Below are 20,953 nucleotides of genomic sequence, written 5' to 3' on the forward strand. Positions count from 1 at the left end.
GCAACTTGGGCTGGTGAACAGCCCGGAAGTGAATACTCTTGGGTAGCTAATCTCCTGGATGCTCTCTTGGTTTAGCCATTGTCAAGTCTGTGGTTCATCTTCTTTGAGGAAGCCTTGGTTTACAGCTACTCTTAGGTAGGTTGTTTTGAGAAGCAGTTCTTGTGGGTCAGCAGGGCAAATATATCAAATCTACGCCTCATGCCAAGGGGTAAGGAGGAAGCAGTCTGTGCAGCTTCACGAAGGGTCAGGGTGAGAGACCCTGCACTACCCCATAAATGTCAGTCTCCTTTACTATTAAGGATAATTTCTCTTTTCCCCCATGTCATAGAAATCACCATGAGAACAGTGCCCCAAAGCAAATTATTTAAATCTAATTACGATCCTTTGGCCTATTTAGCATTGAAATTTGGACGCAACTCTAGCAGATGGGTTTTAACATAGAACTTGCAGGAAATTTATGGAATAGTGATAAACTGTATCTAAGAAGAAAAATGGTGACTGATGTATATCAAAATATATTCTGAATGGTGCTTAATATCTGTTCCCTTTGCTCATCTGTGGAATATTTGCTTAGGATTTATAATTGTAGATCATCTTTTTCCCAGCTGAAAAATAAAATTGTCTGGGCAGAAACTGGAGCTATTTTCATTAAACAGCAATATTATAACAGAGAAGGCAAGTCTAATTTGTTTGACTTTTCGATTTGCAAAAATAAATAACAATACCTTCCACATGGATTTCCTACAAATAGGTTTTATGCTAATTTTCATAAATTGCTTATCATCTCTCTGCTATCAGATATATTAGATTTATAACCCTTCTCAGAAATGGATCATTGATTCTTCGATGTCCTTTGTGAGTGTGGTACATATGGCTAAATGGGGGAAGATGGAATGTATTAGTTTTTTATTATTATCTTTTTATGTTGAATAATTATTTAAAAATTAAGATTTCACTGTGTTTTGTTCAAGAGGGTCAATTATGCATAACCAGGAATTATTCATCTTATACTATTTTTTAAAAAACAAACCAACAATTAAAAATATATAGCAAATATATATTTGGATGTATATCCAAATATACATTTGTATGTGGCCCACATCCAAAAGAACAAAAGCAACTAGTGTTGGTGCAGATGTGGGAAGAAAGGGACTCTCCTTCACTGCTGGTGGGAATGCCAACTCGTTCAGCCCTTTTGGAAAACAGTATGGACGATTCTCAAAGAATTAGAAATTGAGCTCCCATTTGACCCAGGAATACCACTTCTGAGAATATATCCTGGAGAGGCAAAAAGTATATTAGAAATGGCATCTGCATTTGTGTGTTCATTTCAGCACTGTTTACAATATCCAATATCTGAAAAAAACCCGAGTGCCCCCAAACGCTGACTTTTGGTTAAAGAAACGTTGGTACATCTACACAATGAAATACTATGCAGCCGTTAGAAAAGATGAAATAATAAAATTTGCATATAAAAGGATCAACATGTAAAGTATCATATTAAGTGAAATGAGTCAGAAAGAGACAGAGATAGAATGATCACACTCATCTGTGGAATATAAAGCAACAGAGTGGGAGACTAACGCCAAAGAGTAGTAGAGATAAAGACCATGAGGTCTGTCCCACAGCTTGGAAACTGGCCTCACATGCTGGGGGAAAAGACAGCTGAGATAGAGAAGGGAACACAAATAGAGGATGTTGGGAGGACCCATTTGGGTTGAAAGATGCGTGCCGAAAGTAGACTATAAGCCAAACATGATGGCCCCTCAATGCCTCTGTTGCAAACTACAACACCCAAAAAGAGAGATAACGAAAGGGAATGCCCTGCTCAAGAGGCAGGGTGGGGTGGTGGGGGTTAGGATGGGGATGGTGGGAGGGATACTGGGAACATTGGTGGAGGAGAACAGGCACTGATGGGTAAATTATCACTGTATGACTGAAATACAAACACAAAAGTTCATAAGTCCTTGGCCCACATCCCAAAAAACAAAAGCAACTGGTGTTGGAGAGGATGTAGGGAGAAAGGGACTCTCCTTCACTGCTGGTGGGAATGCCAACTGGTTCAGCCCTTTTGGAAAACAATATGGACAATTCTCAAAAATTAGAAGTTGAGCTTCCATTTGACCCAGCAATACCACTCCTGGGAATATATCCCGGAGAGGCAAAAAGGTATAGTAGAAATGACATCTGAATTTCTATGTTCACTGCAGCACTGTTTACAATAGCCACAATCTGGAAAAAAAACAGAGTGCCCAAAAACAGATGACTGGTTAAAGAAACTCTGGTACATCTACACAGTGGAATACTATGTAGCTGTCAGAAAACATAAAGTCATGAAATTTGCATATAAGTGGATCAACATGGAAAGTATCATGTTGAGTGAAATGAGTCAGAAAGAAAGAAAAACATAGAAAGATTGCACTCATGTGTGGAATATAAAGTAGCAGAGAGGTACAAGCTTGCAATGATGCAATTTCTGGCAGAAATTTCTATGGACTTAGTTACTAAAATACTAAAATACAGAAATCCAAAACCATGTGGCCGCTTGTGTGGCCACTCGACCTCATATATCTTCATTCTCAACAATGGAAAACAAATTATAAAATGTTTCCTTTTCAGCAGGTCCGACTTTGGGGGGAGAAACCCAAACAATAATAGTGAGATTTTTGTTGAAATATTGAATGTAATCAAAGTAAAGTGAAAGTAAAGTGAAATTTATCAGTTTCACAGGTGGGGTGGGGGGCTGGGGAGGTGGGGGGTGTGGGGGAAGTATACTGTGATTCTTGGTGGTGGAATATGTGCACTGGTGAAGTGATGGGTGTTCATGCATTGTATAACTGAGACTTCAACCTGACAGCTTTGTAACTTTCCACATGGTGATTCAATAAAAGAATAAATTAAAAAAATTTAAATAATGAAATGAAATAAAATTAAAAAAAAGAAAGTTCATAAGTCTGTAACTGTACCTTATGGTGATTCACTAATAAAAAATTTAAAAATATATGTATAGAAAGTCTATTTAACTTATTTGTACAATATTATAGAATCATCATCATCATCATCCCATTGATTGTCGATTTTCTCAAGCGGTCTTAGCAATGTCTCCATTCATCCTAGCCTTGAGATGTTAGCAGCCTCTTGTTACTTGTCCTTCCCAGTGGTGCCCTATTGGAGGCTCTTTCAGGGTCATAGGAATGAGACCCATCATTGTTACTGGTTTTGGCATATGAATATGCCATAAGGAGGAGTCTGCCAGACTCTCCCATGTGGGCAGAAAACTCTTGGTAGCTTGCCAGGCTCTCCGAGGGAGAACTAGGCTATAATATGGCTATGAGCTTCTGGGAGCTTGGTTTTATAGTCTCTGGATGTTGGCCATAGATGGGATTACATGGCGCCAGGGGCAGTTCCTGGGTATGAACACTACTGGGAAATGGGGGATCTGGGCGGAAGAGTACCAGTCCCGATCTGAGCAGGCTTGGAGGTCTCAGCCCCGAGTCCCACACACCTGGGTTCCTCTGCCGGTTCCTTCATTCGTGAGGCTTGTTCGAATGTGTGGAGAGGGGCCTTGAGCATGGCTGTGGCTGGGTTCCAGAGGGCTTCAACTGCGGGAACTCTGCTAGGGTTGGGGAGGGAAACTCAACCCAACCCTCCGAGGGGCCCAGGTGAGAATAGTCAGGCGTGGGGGCAGAAGACTCTGAGTTGCTCTCTTCCTGGAGCTTGGTTTTATAGTCTCTGGATGTTGGCCGTTGGTGGGATTACACAGCACCAGGGGCAGTTCCTGGGTGTGACCCCTTAGCTACTGGGAAATGGGGGATCTGTGCGGAAGAGGCCCAGTCCCAATCCAAGCAGGCTTGGAGGTCTGGGTGTCCTCACGGGGGCCCCTCCGAGGGGCTGGGTTGAATTTCCCTCCCTGCCCAGAGAAGAGCTCCCACAGCTGAAGACCTCCAGAATATTATAGAATACCAATACATATTTCTCTCAAGTTCTTATAAGTTGCTTTAGAATTGTTGAATTTTAGCACCAGAGAGATAAGTACAGACATTTTGGCATATGCTTTGCAAGCAACTGACCCTGGTTTGATACCCAGAACTACATATGGTCGCCTGAGCACTGCAAAGGAAGTAACTCATGACACTTAACCACAGAGTAAGTAGGAATAAATAAGTACAAACAAGGCATGGCCCCCAAATATACAAACAACAACCAAAAGAATCTTTCATTTTGCTACTAAGTTTAGGTGTTTCTATTAAACTTTTCACTTTGTGAAAATTTTTCTTTTTTAAATTTTAATATATACTAGATGACATATTTTAGACATATTTCAGACTTCATAAAAATAACTCCAGTATGATGAAATAAAAGTATTTCATGTTTTAAATTGTTGAGAAGAGAAACTCAAAGCTGAATCATGCATGTGATTAAGTTGTATATGGACCCTATAGTTCTAGTTATGGTTTGGAAAGAAAATGTAAACAGCAGAATTCATTTCTTTTACTTGTTTTAAAAGCTGCAAGATTTTTTTTATTATTTTCAGAACATTTTGTCATAAGAAATATAAACCAAAATGATCCAGAGCTTGCACTTTAGGAAAGCTACTATCCCCTGGAGAAATCAGCCCCACATGTCACTTAAACAAGAAGAAATATGCTGGATTATGCATGAATATCTTGGGTGGCATTGCACAGGGGGCTCCCATAAACCACATAGTTCTAGAAAGTGAGGTTTATCTAGAACATTCAGACATCCCCAGACTCTAAACTAATTAAAAAGTAGCTGTTGGTTGAAGGGAATTAGCCTATCCTGAAGAAAGGAATGAATCAAAACAGAGCGTAAAAGAATCCAGATTTATCATCATTATCCTACAGAAAGATGATGCTAGTATGTGAATTGATGGGGTAAAGAAAATAAATAAAGAAATCTTAAGAACATAGCACACGAGAAAATATTGAAAGAAAAGCAGCCATTTAAAAGCCATTGAAATGAAGATAATTAAGAGTGTTCTTATTCAGATAACACAATGAAATCATATTTGCTTGGTGACTCATAATAACATCAACAACATCAGTCATTTGAACTGAAAAGAGTGAAATATGTGATGAGAAAATAATTGATCTTGGTTTGCATGTGTCCATTTTCTTTGCCTGGAGATTCTTGTTTAAAGCAAATTCTTTATGTCTTAAAATGATTAAGATTATATGCTATGCAAAATTGTTCTTCTGCATAGGTGTTTATTTCAGAAAGATCTCTCCACTTCTCTGTGGAGGATAGATTGAAGGGAAATTACACTGGACTATATGGGACTTGTCCATTCATGGTGGTAATATCATAGAATGATAATAGGATATAATGACACATGTAAAAAAGTGAACTATGCATTTAAAAAAACATAAAAGTGCAACACTTTGATGTACTTGAAAGTGACTAACAGTAGTTTATTGTGCTCTATCTTGAGTAACTGGGTAATAACCCCAAGAATCATGTATTGAATTTGTAAGGACAGACACGTCTGCTGAAGGCACAGTGATAGAGTAGGGGAGTGGGTACTTGCCTTGCAGATGGACAACCTGGGTTCAATCCCAGGCACAGTTTATAGTCCCCTAGTCCCATCAGGAGTGATCCCTGAGCACAGACACAGTAAACCTTGAGCACTCACTTCTGGGTGTGGACCAAAATTAAAAAAAAAAAAAAAGAAAAAATCCCTGTCAAAGCTTCATAGGAATTAGTGTTCCAGGGAACTGAATATTAAACACATTTCATGGAGAAACAAAAGTTGGCTCCCTTAATCTCTGGCGCTTTAATAATATTGCTGTCCTCCCATGAGAAGTTAGTCACTTAGGGGAAAGAAACATTTTTTAGGATACATTTTCTTTTGTTGTTTTTCTTTTGAAATAAAAATACTTCTCTGAGTATTTCTTAATCTTTTAAAAAGTGATTCTGAGAAAGCTCATTCCATTCTTTAGCATTACTGACACTTGGGGAATCTACTGAAACTAATTGGGAGAACAGAAAATTTTAAAGAAAAGGCAGTGAGTTAGAATGGGGTTTCTTAAACGTTTTCCACTAGCAACCACTTTTTACCTGAGAAATTTGCTTTTTTTCTTGGATCACACCCAGCGATGCACAGGGGTTATTCCTGGCTCATGCACTCAGGAATCACTCCTGGCAGTGCTCAGGGGACCATATAGGATGCTGGAAATTGAACCCAGGTCGGCTTCGTGCAAGGCAAACACCCTACCCGCTATGTTTATCACTCCAGCCCCTCACGTGAGAAATTTGTACTGAATATTTGTTTATGTTCAGATTTGTGAAGTATTGCAAACAAATAAGATGTTCAAAACTGAAAATATTTTTATTTATTTATTTATTTATTGCTTTTTGGGTCACACCCGGTAATGCACAGGGGTTACTCTTGGCTCTGCACTCAGGAATTACTCCTGGCGGTGCTTAGGGGACCATATGGGATGCTGGGAATCGAACCCAGGTCGACCGCGTGCAAGGCAAATGCCCTACCCGCTGTGCTATTGCTCCAGCCCCAAAACTGAAAATATCTTTAAAGCTAATGTTCATGTACTTAGTGGAATACTGTTAGGTTATTCAAGTTTCATTAAGGAAAATATTTCATAACCTCAAATTCTGTAATATATAGAGATAGGTTAACAGTATTTTGATATTGACATGGCATAATTGTAAATTACTTAAGTTTTTTTTTTACTTTCTTATATAATATATTCTATTACTCACACAAAGGTACATACAGATAGACAGATATACTTGCATATACAAAAATCTAGAGTCTGCTTCTGTATAATTTAATATATGTTTACCATAAACATGCATTTCACTTTTTAATTTAATACATAATTCAAAAATACTAAAATATTTGTCTGATATCATTTTTCCAGACTATCAAATTTCAGTAAGTAAAGGCTGGGTAACAAATAATACACAAGCTATCTCTTCCTTACCACGATGATTTGATGAATTGGGCACATTACCAACTCTCTGAGTTATTATTAGAACAAAATGTGGAAGCACTATGATTTTGCATTCACTTTTTGACTAGCCATTATTGTTGTGCAGATTGCTTAAACAGTTCAACCATACATATTTAATCACTGCATAGAAAACTTAATTCTAGGGAGTGAAAAGCAATCATGGTAATAGGGGGAAAAAAGGTGGCTTGTCCCAAAATAAGCATAACATATTATTAGATGTCAAATGAAATTTTTTGCATATTTTTGTAGAAAATAGAACTGAGCACTGTTGGGTTTTTAGAATATCATAGGCCTTCAGAAATAATTCAGAAGAAAGAAAAGTGCTACATGATCTCATGAATCTATAGTACATAGAGGATCAGGACAAAGATATGCAAGTCATCAAAAGGGAGAATACAGAGATTACCCTGGTCCATAGAGTATAGAACTGAGGACAGGGAAGGAAAGTCAAGAGTTGTTAGAAGAGACTGACATGGGGTGACAGGGCCAGGACCCTGGCACATTGGTGGTGTCATATATTTATATATTTGGGACACAGAACAACCCAGCCGAAAGCTGGAGATCCTAACTACAACAATCAAACTTAAACTGTGTCTATCAAGGGGGCAGGATGAGAAGGGGAGAAATCGGTGGAGGAACTTAGCACTGTTGATGGAATTCTTATCCAAATATACATGCCTGAAACTCAACTCTTAATTACTTGTAAATTGCGGTGCCTTCTTCATAACAAGAAAGAAGATGAAAAATAGTATATGGTGTTTAGGGCTGGAGAGATGGTCTAGGAGTTTAGCGCACTTGACTGCACACAGCCAACCCCGGTTCAGCCAATCCCTGGCATCACATCTGGTTCTTGATCACAGCCACGAAGGAACCCTGAGAACAGAACCAGGGGTACACCCTGAACACAGCCTCCTCGTCCATTAGTATATGGTGTTTGTTAATCAGCACATATCTTGGACTACTTCTGGGCATTTGGGTGTTTAAAATCCAACTTTCTACCCATATCTATATGTTAATGCTGTGCAGCATTTAGCCCCTTCATGGAAGATCTTGGATTTCATACTGTGGGGGATGTGAATGGCAGAATATTTCATCCATTTCTTCTTTAACTACTGTCCAGGTATCGTTTATAAGATAATATTTGGTATTACTGAGTATATGCCTTCAAATTTTTGTTAGTAAATTACAGTGGCTTAGAGAACTCAGTGCTCACATTCTTTCTGTCACCTTATTTTCCATTCTATGGAGGACAGAAGCACAGAAATCCATCAACCTGTATATAGATAACTATTATGGCTTGTACCTGGAACAAAATATCTACATTTTGATTTGAGAAGAAAATATTCAGTTGGAAAATTCACTCCTCTCTCTAAGCTCAGTGAATACTTTCTAAGCTGAATGGAAACATATCTCTTAATATATAGATAAGGTGTGTAAAATAAGGTTCTGTTTCTCAACTGTCTCATAAAATTGAATGCAAAAGTGCTTCCCAGAGTCCAGAATTTGCTTCTTGCTTTGGACTTTTTGTTTTTTACTCTTCAGTATCTAAAGCTGTTTCCACCAACTGCTCCATTAGGAATTTAACCTTAGCTCTGATCCTCAGATTCCAGTTTTTCACTCTTTTGTCTCTCATTGTTGATGATGAGCATATTTCAACTGGAATTCAGCAGTGACCATAGAGACGATTAAGCTAAAGTCAAATTGGCTTTGCAGTGTTAGCAGAAGCTAAAACGTATTGACTGAATTGCCGCAACCCCCTATCCCATGATGAAATATAACTCTGTGATTTACTGAGAGAACAGAATTCTGTTGATTAAGAAAGACTCTGTTGGGTGGGGACTAGAAAGAACTGAATATGAGAATTAAAAAAAAAGATATTGCCCACTCCTGGGGGTACTCGGGGCTTACTCCTGTCTCTGCACTCCGGGATCAGATGAGGTACCTGGGAACAAACATAGGGCAGCCCTGTTCAAAGGAAAGGCTCTATGGCTGTCCCTAACACTTAAAGTTTAAAGTTTCACTTTTCTTTCTGGAATTTTTGTAAAGAAACAGAATTAACAAATATTTAACCTAATTGTTTAAGTATATTTAAGACATTTAAAATCCACCAATGATTTAAAGGGAAAATGTCGATTTACTCTTTCAATGATGTTTGAAGTAACAGTATCCATGGCAGTGTACTTTTATACAATTAGGTGAATCAATCTTTTAATGACAAATAATGTGCTCGATCGCTCTCTCTCAGACACACACACACACACTCTCTCTCTCAGACACACACACACACACACACACACACACACATGCTATCTCTCTCTCTCTCAGACACACACATCTAAAACACCCACACACAGAGGAAGAGAAGCACTTTGGCTATGGTAACCCTACGTGTCTGCTGAAGCTTGTCATTTGGTGACATGGTGTTATGGTAGAGGAACCAAGATAGCCCCCCTAAGTAATGGAAGTAAAAATTGCTAGAGAAATAAGTCATGAACTGAGAAAACATTTTTTTGGTTACTGTTGTTTCTGCCAGTGTCTCTAGTCATTTCAGCAGAAAGTGTTGCCTGGACAGAAAGGCAGAGACAGGCTTCATCCAGGCTCTTTTTTCAAAATTATTGAATTATAAAGTTTGGAAGGTTTTATGTGATCTAAGGTGAAAAATGTTAAAAGAAATGGATTTTTAAAAATATTTTTAGGAAAGGGTGTAATTGTGTTAACCAAGCCTCTGTTTGTACTTATGATTTACTCTAACTGAATGATTATAATTCATCTTTTAGCTGGTCCAAGAATTAGAAACCCATTAGCTAGTATCACTGTATCACTGTTGTCCCGTTGTTCATCAATTTGCTCGAGCGGGCACCAGTAATGTCTCCATTCGCCCCTGTCGCAATCAGGGTCTGAGGAATGAGGCCCATTATTGTTACTGTTTTTGGCATATTGAATATGCCACGGGTAGCTTGCCAGGCTCTGCCATGCGAGATTCTGCCAATTCCCCCGTTAGCTAGTAGTGTGTAATAAATAAGATGATCTCATTTCCCATTGGTGGTGAACAATCTGTAGTTATTTAAAAAATTTCCACCACTCCTTTTAAAAATTTATTTAGTTTTATAAAGTTGTTCACAATATTTGATTAGATATAATATTTGAACACCCATTCCACCACCATTCCACCTTCAACACCACCATATTTCCATCTAAAACCCCAACCCTTTCCCCCAAAGCAGAACTGAAATAATTTATTTTGAATTGCTTGTTATGAATAATCTGCTAAAATGATCCAAAGAAGGTTTCTTAGAGGAAAGTGTGTTAAAATTGTTGTATTTCACCCAGAAGCCACTAAGCCCTTCTATAAGAGATTAGTAACATGTTGTTAAAGGTTGAGCCTTGTGTGCTTATGTCTATACCTATATGAATCCCCCCCCCTAAGATTGGTTGCCTTCTACTTTAAACCCCATCAAGTGTGCTTTGCTACTCTTGGCATATTAGTGTTGTTCAGTATGAGATGTCCAGGAGTAGATTCACTCCTAGGGGGCGTTCGTCCCAGTGTGCAGAATGGCCATGAGCACAGTGTCGGTTGGATTTGGGAGGTTTTCAGCTGCCAGGACTGGCTCAGTTGGGGTGGGAAGGATCCTCACCCAGCCCCCTCTTCATTGCCCTGAATGAAACAGCCTGGCGTGGGGTCTGGAGGCATGGCTATGGCGTGTTGTTCTATGCGCTCTCCCTAGAAATTTATTATTGAGTCTCTGGATCATGACCACTAATGAGATCATATGGTGCCAGCGGCAGCTCATCCCACTGTATCTTATATTTCACGATGATGCCAAGAATTGTACAGAAGAATAATTTAAAAAATAATATAATAGCATAACTGGATTTTCCTGTGATTAGGTTAGAACTTCTCTTGTCATACTTGAGACATTTGTTTCTGTACCTTGTCAGTAGATGAGACTATATTCTCAGTGACAACATGGTAGACCAGTTGGACGCTCCAAATATCAAGGTTTAACAAGGAATTTCACATCACATGAATCTTAGGAACAAAAATAGCAAGACTTCTTCTCCTTCGCCTTTGTTTCTTTCTATTTCACCATCCCGTCTCCATTCCTACTTCCCCTCTTCAACCTGTTGGTGTTCAGAGCTTATCCTGGCTCTCTGCTGAGTATGAAACCTGGACCAGGCATATGCAAGCCAAATAGTCTACCCACTGCACTATCTCTCTGGCCCTGATGGCACAGCTTCTTAAGGTTCAGTTACCTGTGAACTCTGGATATCACCATAAAGATCCCTGAAATGTAGCAGATTTTTTAAAAAAAATAGAATAATAAGCAAACCACCAAACTCTGAATTCTGAGTACCTTCCTTTTTTATGTCAATGAAATGCAAATTGGTGACAAAATGTATATGGAGGTATCAACCTCATAAAAGAAAAGCATTAGAATGTCATAATGCCTTAGAGATTTAAAATTTTTTGCTTTTGAAAAGTAAACAGATTATAAAGATAAACTCGAGCTTGAAATACATAAGCCATAATGGAATTTGTTATTACTATTAAAATCTAAGTGAGATTATGTACTGTTGTAGTCTTCTGTGACCATTCATTTTCGGTAATTCCCATGAAAATCCACTGACAGACACATGACAGTCCCGAAAGCAAAAAAGAGAAGAAGAAAAATTACTTTTCTCATTTACTCTGTGCAGACAGACACTGGAGTCAGTTATACTTCACACAGGATGGCAGCATACAGAAACTGAACTAAAAATCTTATGTCTTTTTTTTCTCTTTTCTTAGGGGCTGACGTTATCAACTTTGATGGCCATGTTGTGTTACCATATAGATTCAGAAACAAAAAGATGAAAACTCTGAAGGATGTCATTGCTTTGAAATTTAAAACCTCGGAAAGTGAAGGGGTGCTCTTGCACGGAGAAGGGCAGCAGGGGGATTACATCACTCTGGAACTGAAAAAAGCCAAGCTGGTCTTCAGCTTAAACCTAGGTAGGTTGTGACTTTGGGCATCATTCTTCATATTTATTTTTACCCACACTGATAAAATGCACTGTTCAATCTTTCAAATGCAAAATATGTTGGGGATTGATTTTAGTCAGAATACATGATAGTTATTAAACTTTGTCTTCATACAAAAGTATTTATTTAGACATTTGGAATGTACAACCCGCTAAGCCAGCATCTGGGGAACATTTAGGAGTAAATTGAGATGATTGCCGAGTTCATGGCCTTCTTGGACAAGTAAAAGAATATATTATCTTTATTATATTGAAAGAACCAAGTCAAGGAAATGAGTTCAAATAATATAGCACTCAAATGGCTTCATTATGATAAAGAATACTGCAGACGCACGGAACAACAACATTGACACATATAGTGAAAAAAACACTGAGAAGGTATTTAGCTTGTAATCTCAGTGATTACATGTAATGTGATTTAGTGACGACTGCTGGATTAGAGCTGTTATCAACTGGATTCTATGGGATGTCAAAAGACCACATGGCCACCCACCTATGAGATGGTCAGACTTCATCAAAACCCTGAACAAATGGTTTGAAGCTCTTCATGTTCCTGGAGTGAGCAGATACCATTGAGCTACACTAGCACATGACAGGGATGAATGGAGACATTACTGGCGCCCACTCAAGCAAATCAAAGATCAGCGGGATGACAAGTGATACTAGCGACAAGTGAATCTCAGTGATTACAAAATATAGCCAATGAGTGGGAGGGAAGAGATAGTGGAGAGACATTCAACTGGATGCTAGGTGAAATACAACAGTTAGGTGACAGCCAGAACATTGAAATTATTGGATGAGGCAAAATCTATAGCTTTAGGTCTAAGCATGAGAAGCGATTAGTAAGATTTTTTTGACATCATGATTTTTTGAAGCGAAGGGGAAGAGAAAAAAGGAATCAAAAATGAACTGAGGAGGAATGATATAGGTAGGTTTGTAGTAATGGTGATGTTGGGGTGAAATATACTTTGAGAAAATGTGAAATTTTCCTCCCCCAAATGGATGCAGTTCTATAAGGTAATATTATTTCAGTAACAATATATGGAAATTATCCACTGAGACTTTGTTAGAGAAAATGCCTCTCCCAGCCTAACGATAAACATGCTTATCATCAGAGATACAGGTCTGCATAGGAGATCATTTTTGCAATAAATTTATTGTGTTGTATAACAGAATAAGAAGGAAAATATATGAAATATTATAAGAGTATGTATATATTATATATATATATATTTGAGCTTCAAATGGATGCTAGGACCATTTTCAAACACAAAAAGTTCCATTTTCCTCTTAGAGCTATAATAGAACATTATTAGTTTTTTCCAATGAATAAACCCTAGTCACTTGTTGGGATGTAACCAATTTTAATTGTCATGTTAAGATGTCTATCAGGGTCTGGCATGCATGAGATTGGACAAGGGAGATGCTCTGCTGGGCAACGTAAAGTAGACTGGGACTAGGAAGAATTAAGAAGGTATCAGGGCCATAGTGAGAATAGAACACATAGGTGTTTGCCTTGCACGTGGGGGACCCCAGCTTGATCCCTGCTCCCACATCTGGTCTCCTGAGCCCTGCTAGGAGTGATTCTTAAGTACAGAGCCAGCAGCAAACCCGGAGTGTGATCCCAAACAAATAAACACAAGAACCCAAACAAACAGAAAAAAAGATATCCGTGTCAGAGACTGCAAAATAGGTGATCTGCTGTTTCTTGCTCCCAAATGCCTCCTGGATGGTGACAGAAAAGGGACAACAAAGATGTTGCTGGTGATGTGACGGCAGTCTGTCTGCGAGAACTGTCACCCCACTGGTCGCCAGGGCTGATTCTGCTGATGTGGCTGGCTAGGCAAGTGTCCCCTTACTCCCTCAGCACTCAGCGTGCGTCTCTACTGAAGTTAGGTGCTCGCTGAGAGGACAGCCCTCCCCAGACAGAGACGCACGGCTCTTCAGCTAGGGATACACAAGTAGCTGCTCTTTCCTGCTAAAACCTCCAGACAGGATCTCACAGCTGGTGCTGCTGATTCAAACCCAATGGAATAAGTGCAGTCTCTGTTCTACTGTCCTAGGTTAAGACGTCATGAATGATGCAGCCTAATTCACTAGAAATGAAGGAATCAGAGTGGGGCCCATGTTTCTAAATGTGGCACGGGTCTGATATTGACTCTCACTATTTAGCCATCAATATAGTGCTACAAAATAAAGCTGAGGTTTGTTCTGTGTTCCGAATGTCTGATTTCATGTTCGCAAACATTTGCCCTTTATATTATAAAGCTGCTGTCATTCAAAACCTGATTCCATGGAAATAAACAGTTTCACCGTGATGAAAAGAAAGAAGAGATTCACACAAAAAAATGGGTCGTAATAACACAAGCTAATGCTTTTCAGCATCAAAGTAATAATAATATTAAAATGCATGCCCAAACGTGGGAAACTAAAAATGTCAGATTTAGGCATTTAATGATAGTCATGAATAAGAAAACACTCCATAAGACTAGCAATATTTTAAGAGAAAAATAGACAAAGCGCATAAAAGACAACCTGGGGAAAAATACATATATGTGTGTGTGTGTTTGCATGCTACAAAAACTAAATGTTCAACCTGTATGTCTGTAAAGGAAATACACACTATAATAAGAATTCCAAGTCTTGTCAAGTAAGACAGTTTAAGGTGATAGCTTAACCAAAGGAAAGTAGATAAAAAAGATATTTTCACTATTCTGTATCTCACAGAATATTATCTGGAAAATAATTTTTAATAAGTTCAGACGTTTAAAATTGTTTATGCAACTTGGTTCATTAATTTTAAGAAAATAATGAGAAATGACTACAACCTTTATGTGCCAGAATATACAATTACCATATTAATTATAACACTGAAAAATGCATATGGGAATGGGGGAGCTAAAATGTGTGGAAATACGCTGATTTCCATTAAACATGTGGATGAATAATTTTGGTTCAAAGAGAAATGTTAAGTGACCATAAATGAAATGGCAGGATGCATAATATTATAAACAATATATTCATGGTTTCCTATCATACACATATGTCACATGTTCATAGTAAATGTATATCTATTTACAGAAAAGAAGGTCTAGAAGAGAATACATGACACTGTTTCTAATAGTGGAAATAGTAGCCAATATTTTGATTATTATTTCTTTACAAATACAAATAATATTTGTTATTTACTAGTGAACATGTATTTGCGTATTACTTTGAGAGAAGTTGACCTATATAATTAATTGTATTGCCAAGTTAGAATGTAAGAAGAAAGATGGATCAGGGTGGGGAATTTAATAGTTGATAAAATTTAGCCTCTCCACTAGGATTATATTTTAGAAGTTTATTTTTCCAAATTTTTCTCTTTTTATTTGAGAAAAGAGCCATGGCTGCTTTTCAAAATCTCTGTGCTGTATCAACTTGTGATATTAATGTTCTGGAACAGTCATTGATCAGATATCCTCATGGGAAACTTCATTTCACTGGACAACAGTTTACTTACAGAGTTTTATGGACTAAGTTAATCCACATCTTTAGCTGTGAAGATGCAAAGAAATAGATGGTACTCTGATGTCCAGTCACCCTCAGATACTCTGTCATCTACTACAGATAGAATTGATTATATAGTTTAGTCTTCATGGAGATTTGTTTTTATTTTCTCTCCCCTTCACACTCCCCCCACCCAACACATACATGCAACCCCAATCAACTCGCATACAAACATTTGAATTAGCCATAAAAACAAAAGAAAAGGCCATCTGGATAGACAATAGAAAATGTCAAATATCACATCCTAGCATGCCAGTGTTGAAAAATTAATATTTAAGTCAATAATGTATTTCTCTTCTTTCTATTGTGCTGTTTATCTGAAATAACCTTATATTTTATAGAATTCATATAGCTTTTTTCTGAACATTTAGAAAAAAAAAGGAGTTGATTACACAAAAAGAAAAATTATGAAATATTTAAACAGCATGAAGAGACAACCTGGGTAGAAATTTTAGATTCTCACAACTTTCACTCTTATTTATACTCTTGTTGTTCTGGAGAGCTGTCAAATTCAGACTTATGCAATGTACATGTTTTTGCAGGTTTTTATTGGAAAGTATTACATCAGTAAATTTTCCATGTCATTGAATATGACATTATACTTAAGATGATGGCTTCTGAAGCTTGAAAAAACTGAAAGTATCACACTATGCTTTCTTGACCAATGACACCAATAATAACAAAGTCTTTATCAGTTAGTAGCAGAGAATTCACATAATGCCAAGGGCTGAACTGAGATCTTTGCATGAGCTTATGGTTTGATACTTTGGCAACCTTGAAGAGAAGGTGAAACTTTTTCCTTGTTTCTTTTATGAGGAACAGAGACCCAGGGAGCTTTTTAGCTCACCAAGATCATGGAAAGGCCGATAGGAGAAAACAGCTCCTCTAACTTCATAGCCCATGATCTATGACTCTGTATTCTTTTTTTTTCTTTTTTTAAAATTTATTCATTTATAGAATCACCATGTGGAAAGTTACAAAGCTTTCAGGTTTAAGTCTCAGTTAAACAATGCTCAAACACCCATCCCTTCACCAGTGTGCATATTCCACCACCAAGATTCACAGTATTCCTCCCCCCCTCCACCCCACCTCCCCAGTCCCCCACCCCGCATGTGTAACTGGTAAATTTCACTTTACTTTCACTTTACTTTGATTACATTCAATATTTCAACAAAAAACTCACTATTATTGATTTGGAGTTTCTCCCCCCTAAAGTAGACCTGCTGAAAAGAAAGCATTTGATAATCTGTTTTCCATTGCTGTACGACTCTGTATTCTTACAAGAATCTACCCAATTTCATAAGAATCTGCCTAATTGAGCAGAATTTATAGTATGGTAACAAAAATCAAATTTATTTTTCTTTTTTTTTAAGGTAGTCTACTTTCCCTCCATTTCCAGTCACTTATATCTTCGTTGGATGTAAGCCTTGTGGTAGATGCAGGCTTTTGTCCGTATCAGCCCGAAGGATAGAGCTTTGGAGGACCGTTCTCAGAGGCGCATCTGTGAAAGGAGCCCTTCAGTGGGAGTTGTGGAGTCATTTTTTGTTTCTCTCTCATTCCCTGACTCAGGAAGCAACCAGCTTGGCCCCATTTATGGGCACACGTCCGTGATGACAGGAAGTCTGCTGGATGATCACCACTGGCACTCCGTGGTCATCGAGCGCCAGGGACGAAGCATCAACCTCACCCTGGACAGGAGCCTGCAGCATTTCCGCACCAACGGGGAGTTCGACTACCTGGACTTGGACTATGAGGTAAACTGGACACCTGTCCATTGCCTTGGCCATCTAGGGCCCGCCTCTGTCCCCTCCTGCATCGTCATACTGTTAACCAGAGATTTCCCCACGCCAGGATCACCTTATCTGCCCAAGAAACATTATCTTTCTACCCCTGTGTTTGCCGGCTTAGGCGGGTAATCTATTAAAAAAATTGGCATTTTATTCTCTTCTCAATTTTCACTCTCAAGTTTATCTGAAACACAGAAGACAATCTTGGTGTCAAGTAACAAGTAGATGGCAGAGAGCAGGGAGCACTTCTGATTTCACCGGAACTGTTTGGTTAGACCAGTATAAACTTATCATCTGACACCGGTAGTTAATTATATGCTAGCTGATCTTGATAATGTTAGGGTATTACAGGCTTACGGTTGTTCAATATTTACTACAAAAATAATGTTGAATGGGAATTTTCAAGTTTTGACTTAAATTACTTATGAATAATGACCATAGATTATTCTTTGGACAAGCTTTATTTTCTCATAGTTGTCATGAGTGAAAATAAACTATAGACTTAAAAAAAGAAACTCTCCATAAATTAACTGACATTTTTGCCTTACAAATGATTGAAATATTCAGGGATCAAAGATACATAGGATATGTATATGATATGTACATAGTATATATGATATGTATGTGATATAATATATGTAATATATCTCATATATATGTACATATATACATAAGTTCTATAACAATATATGATTTTACAATATTCTGGTGGGTATATAAGGTTTTGGAATAAGTAACTGGGAAGGAAATTCACTCTTAATATACTGCCAAATTTTATTTGCATATCCAAATAAGAGTTTCATAATACTATATTCCTAACAATACTACAAATTCTAAGAGAAAAAAGAGCACTGAACAAAGAAAAATAATAATATTTTAAAGTTAAAATACTGTTTATTCCAAGTTTTCTAGACATTTTTAATTCATGCAGTCATTAGTGTCTAATTAATTTTAGCTTAGCAGGCCCAGATCATTTGCTACCATAGATTAAATCAGCTTATAAATGTTTATGTCCTAAGTAAACTGACATTTTTCAAACGTCAGTCATTTGAAAAAATGCACATAAAATTATAAAATAGCTCTTAAAATAGTAATAATCACTAATGGAAAAGCACAGCTGTACAGCAAGACTCCGTTGGCTGTGCAGGTAGTTCTAATACTGACATCCTCACTTTCTTTTCTTACTCATATCCATGTGACCCTGTTTAATCAGAGCAGCAACCTAAGTCCAACTTTATAAACTCAGGGTGACATCAAACGCAACAGAGCAGCATGTCAAAACAGTGAAAGATTGTCACTTCAAGCTCCAGTTTCATACTTGGCTCACAAGATGTCAAGTGCCACTGTGACCTGAAAAATGCAGAGTTCATGGTGTCACCCCATAGCTTACTGGGACAAGACCTGTGTCTCTGACTAGGCACTCAATTTTCGACATTGCAAATATATGTGGGTATAACTTTATGTATACGTATACATGCAGAATAATCTCTTCAAAGAATAATAAGTGACAAAGTCAGGATTCATGATTTCTAATGTTTACACATTTAAATTGTGTAAAAATTTCTGTGGTACTAAATATTACATATCTCAGTAATTTAGTAAAATAATTAGACTAGATTGCACTGTGGAATCCCTGATATGGATACTTTCTGAGCATTAAAATAAATTTAAGGTTATCAGGAAATAATAGTCCTTCATATATCCTTCATCCTTTCAAATTAATGTGTGATTTTGCTTGTTACTTTTGGGGATGGATGCCCAAAAGTAGTATCTTTCAGTCGGTCATTTAGTTCTATTTCTGTTTTTTGCCATAAAGGCTGAAGCAGATGACATTCCTACCCACAGTGGACAGGGTGTTCTTTTACACCACAACCTTCCCTATGTACATTGCTGCACTTATTACAATAGCCAAGATATGGAAATAATCCAAATGCCAAAATATAGGTGAATGGATCCAGAAGTTGAAGTTGTTTTATATATATACATATATATAGTATGTATGCATGCATGTGTATATATGTATATGTATTATCTGTGTATACATATATATGAGCTGAAGCAGTAGCACAGTGGGTAGGGCATTTGCCTTGCATGAGGCCAACCCAGGTTCAATTCCTCTGTCCCTCTTGGAGAGCCCAGCAGTCTACCTGCAGAGGCTGGCAAGCTACCCGTGGCATATTCGATATGCCAAAAACAGTAACAAGTCTCACAATGAAGATGTTACTGGTGCCCGCTCAAGTAAGCAAATCAATGAAGAATAGGATGACAGTGCTACAGTGCATATATACATACATGCACACATACACATACAAGGATACCATGCAGCTCTAAGAGAGAAAATAAGCCATGCAATTTGCAGCTATATGAATGAAAATAGAGGGGATCATGCTAAGTCAGAAAAACAGGACAGAAACAGAATGATCTCTCTCATTGTGGGACTTAAAGATACACAGCAAGGTAGAAACAAATGAATATATACAAAATAATGGAAGAATTGATCCATGCGGATTTTTCATTTGAGTGGTTTGAAGGGGGCATGTTTGGGTCATTGCGAGAGAGAGAGCGGGTGCACTGGTATTGAAATTATGTGCATAAGAAGCCATTGTTAATGCATTGTCAATCACAGAATCTCAGATTTGGAAGGAGCCGAACTCAGTGATGCTCAGGAGTTACTCCTGGCTTCGACCAGGGAAGTACTCCTGTTGGTGTTTGGTGTGGCAGGCATCACTTGAGATCCGGCATGTGGGATGCCGGGCACCAAACCCAGGTCTGCCTTGTGCAAGGCAAATGTCCTACCTGCTGTACTGTCACTCTGGCTTCTCAATATTTTTTTTACTTAAAAAATAGATCTTCAGAGAAAAATGATTTAAAGGGTGAAAATGTGAAAATCCCAAAAAGTTCTATGTTTTCTAAATTAGTTACCTTTTTTTGTTGTTGCTTTTTTCTGTGACTTGGTCATTTTATTTTATTTTATTGTTTGTTTGGGGGCCACACTGACAGTTCTAAGGGTTCTGCATTCAGAAAATTCAGAATCCTCTAACTCTGCATTCAGAAAATGCTCTTGTGATTGCTGAGGGGACGATGCGGGCCATGGTGAGTCAAGCCAAGATCAGCTATGTGTGTAAGACAAGCACTCTACCTGCTGTACTATCTCTCTGGCCTCTAATGCACGTTTCCTTTGATTTTTTTCTTTTTATATATTTTATTTATTGAATCACAGTGAGATGCACAGTCACAAAGCTGTTCATGATAGACTTTCCGTCATGCATGTTCAAATACCCGTCCTTCCACCAGTGTACATCTCCCACCACCAATATGCCCAGCAATCTTCCTGCTGCGCCCGTCCGGCCCCATGGCCTGCCTGTCCGGCAGACACTTCCCAGTCTCTGTCTCTGTCTCTGTCTCTGTCTCTCCCCCACCATCTCCTCTTCTGGGCATTATGGTTTGCACATTTCTTAAAAGGTGGCATAAAGAGGCTACAGAAGAATAAACCATAGCTTCAGTGTTAGGTACGTCAAAGTAAAACCTAAGACGTTCTTTCCAAAGTTACTTGAAAATAGTTTTCCCACGAATACCCTTATGCTTGGTCTTTTTTCCCAA

General features: G+C 38.0%; 1 protein-coding gene across 1 annotated transcript in view; it reads left to right on the forward strand.

Annotated features, from left to right (window-relative positions):
* Positions 1–20,953, forward strand: part of CNTNAP2 (contactin associated protein 2) — a 1,529,860-nt gene that overhangs the window by 374,791 nt on the left and 1,134,116 nt on the right. Inside the window, exons 5-6 of the mRNA XM_055129775.1 lie at positions 11,785–11,988; positions 17,136–17,320. Of these exons, the coding sequence (XP_054985750.1) occupies positions 11,785–11,988; positions 17,136–17,320 (389 nt within the window). The remainder of the gene's footprint in view (positions 1–11,784; positions 11,989–17,135; positions 17,321–20,953) is intronic.

Source organism: Sorex araneus, chromosome 1 (assembly GCF_027595985.1).
Source record: "Sorex araneus isolate mSorAra2 chromosome 1, mSorAra2.pri, whole genome shotgun sequence".
Taxonomy (NCBI): domain Eukaryota; kingdom Metazoa; phylum Chordata; class Mammalia; order Eulipotyphla; family Soricidae; genus Sorex; species Sorex araneus.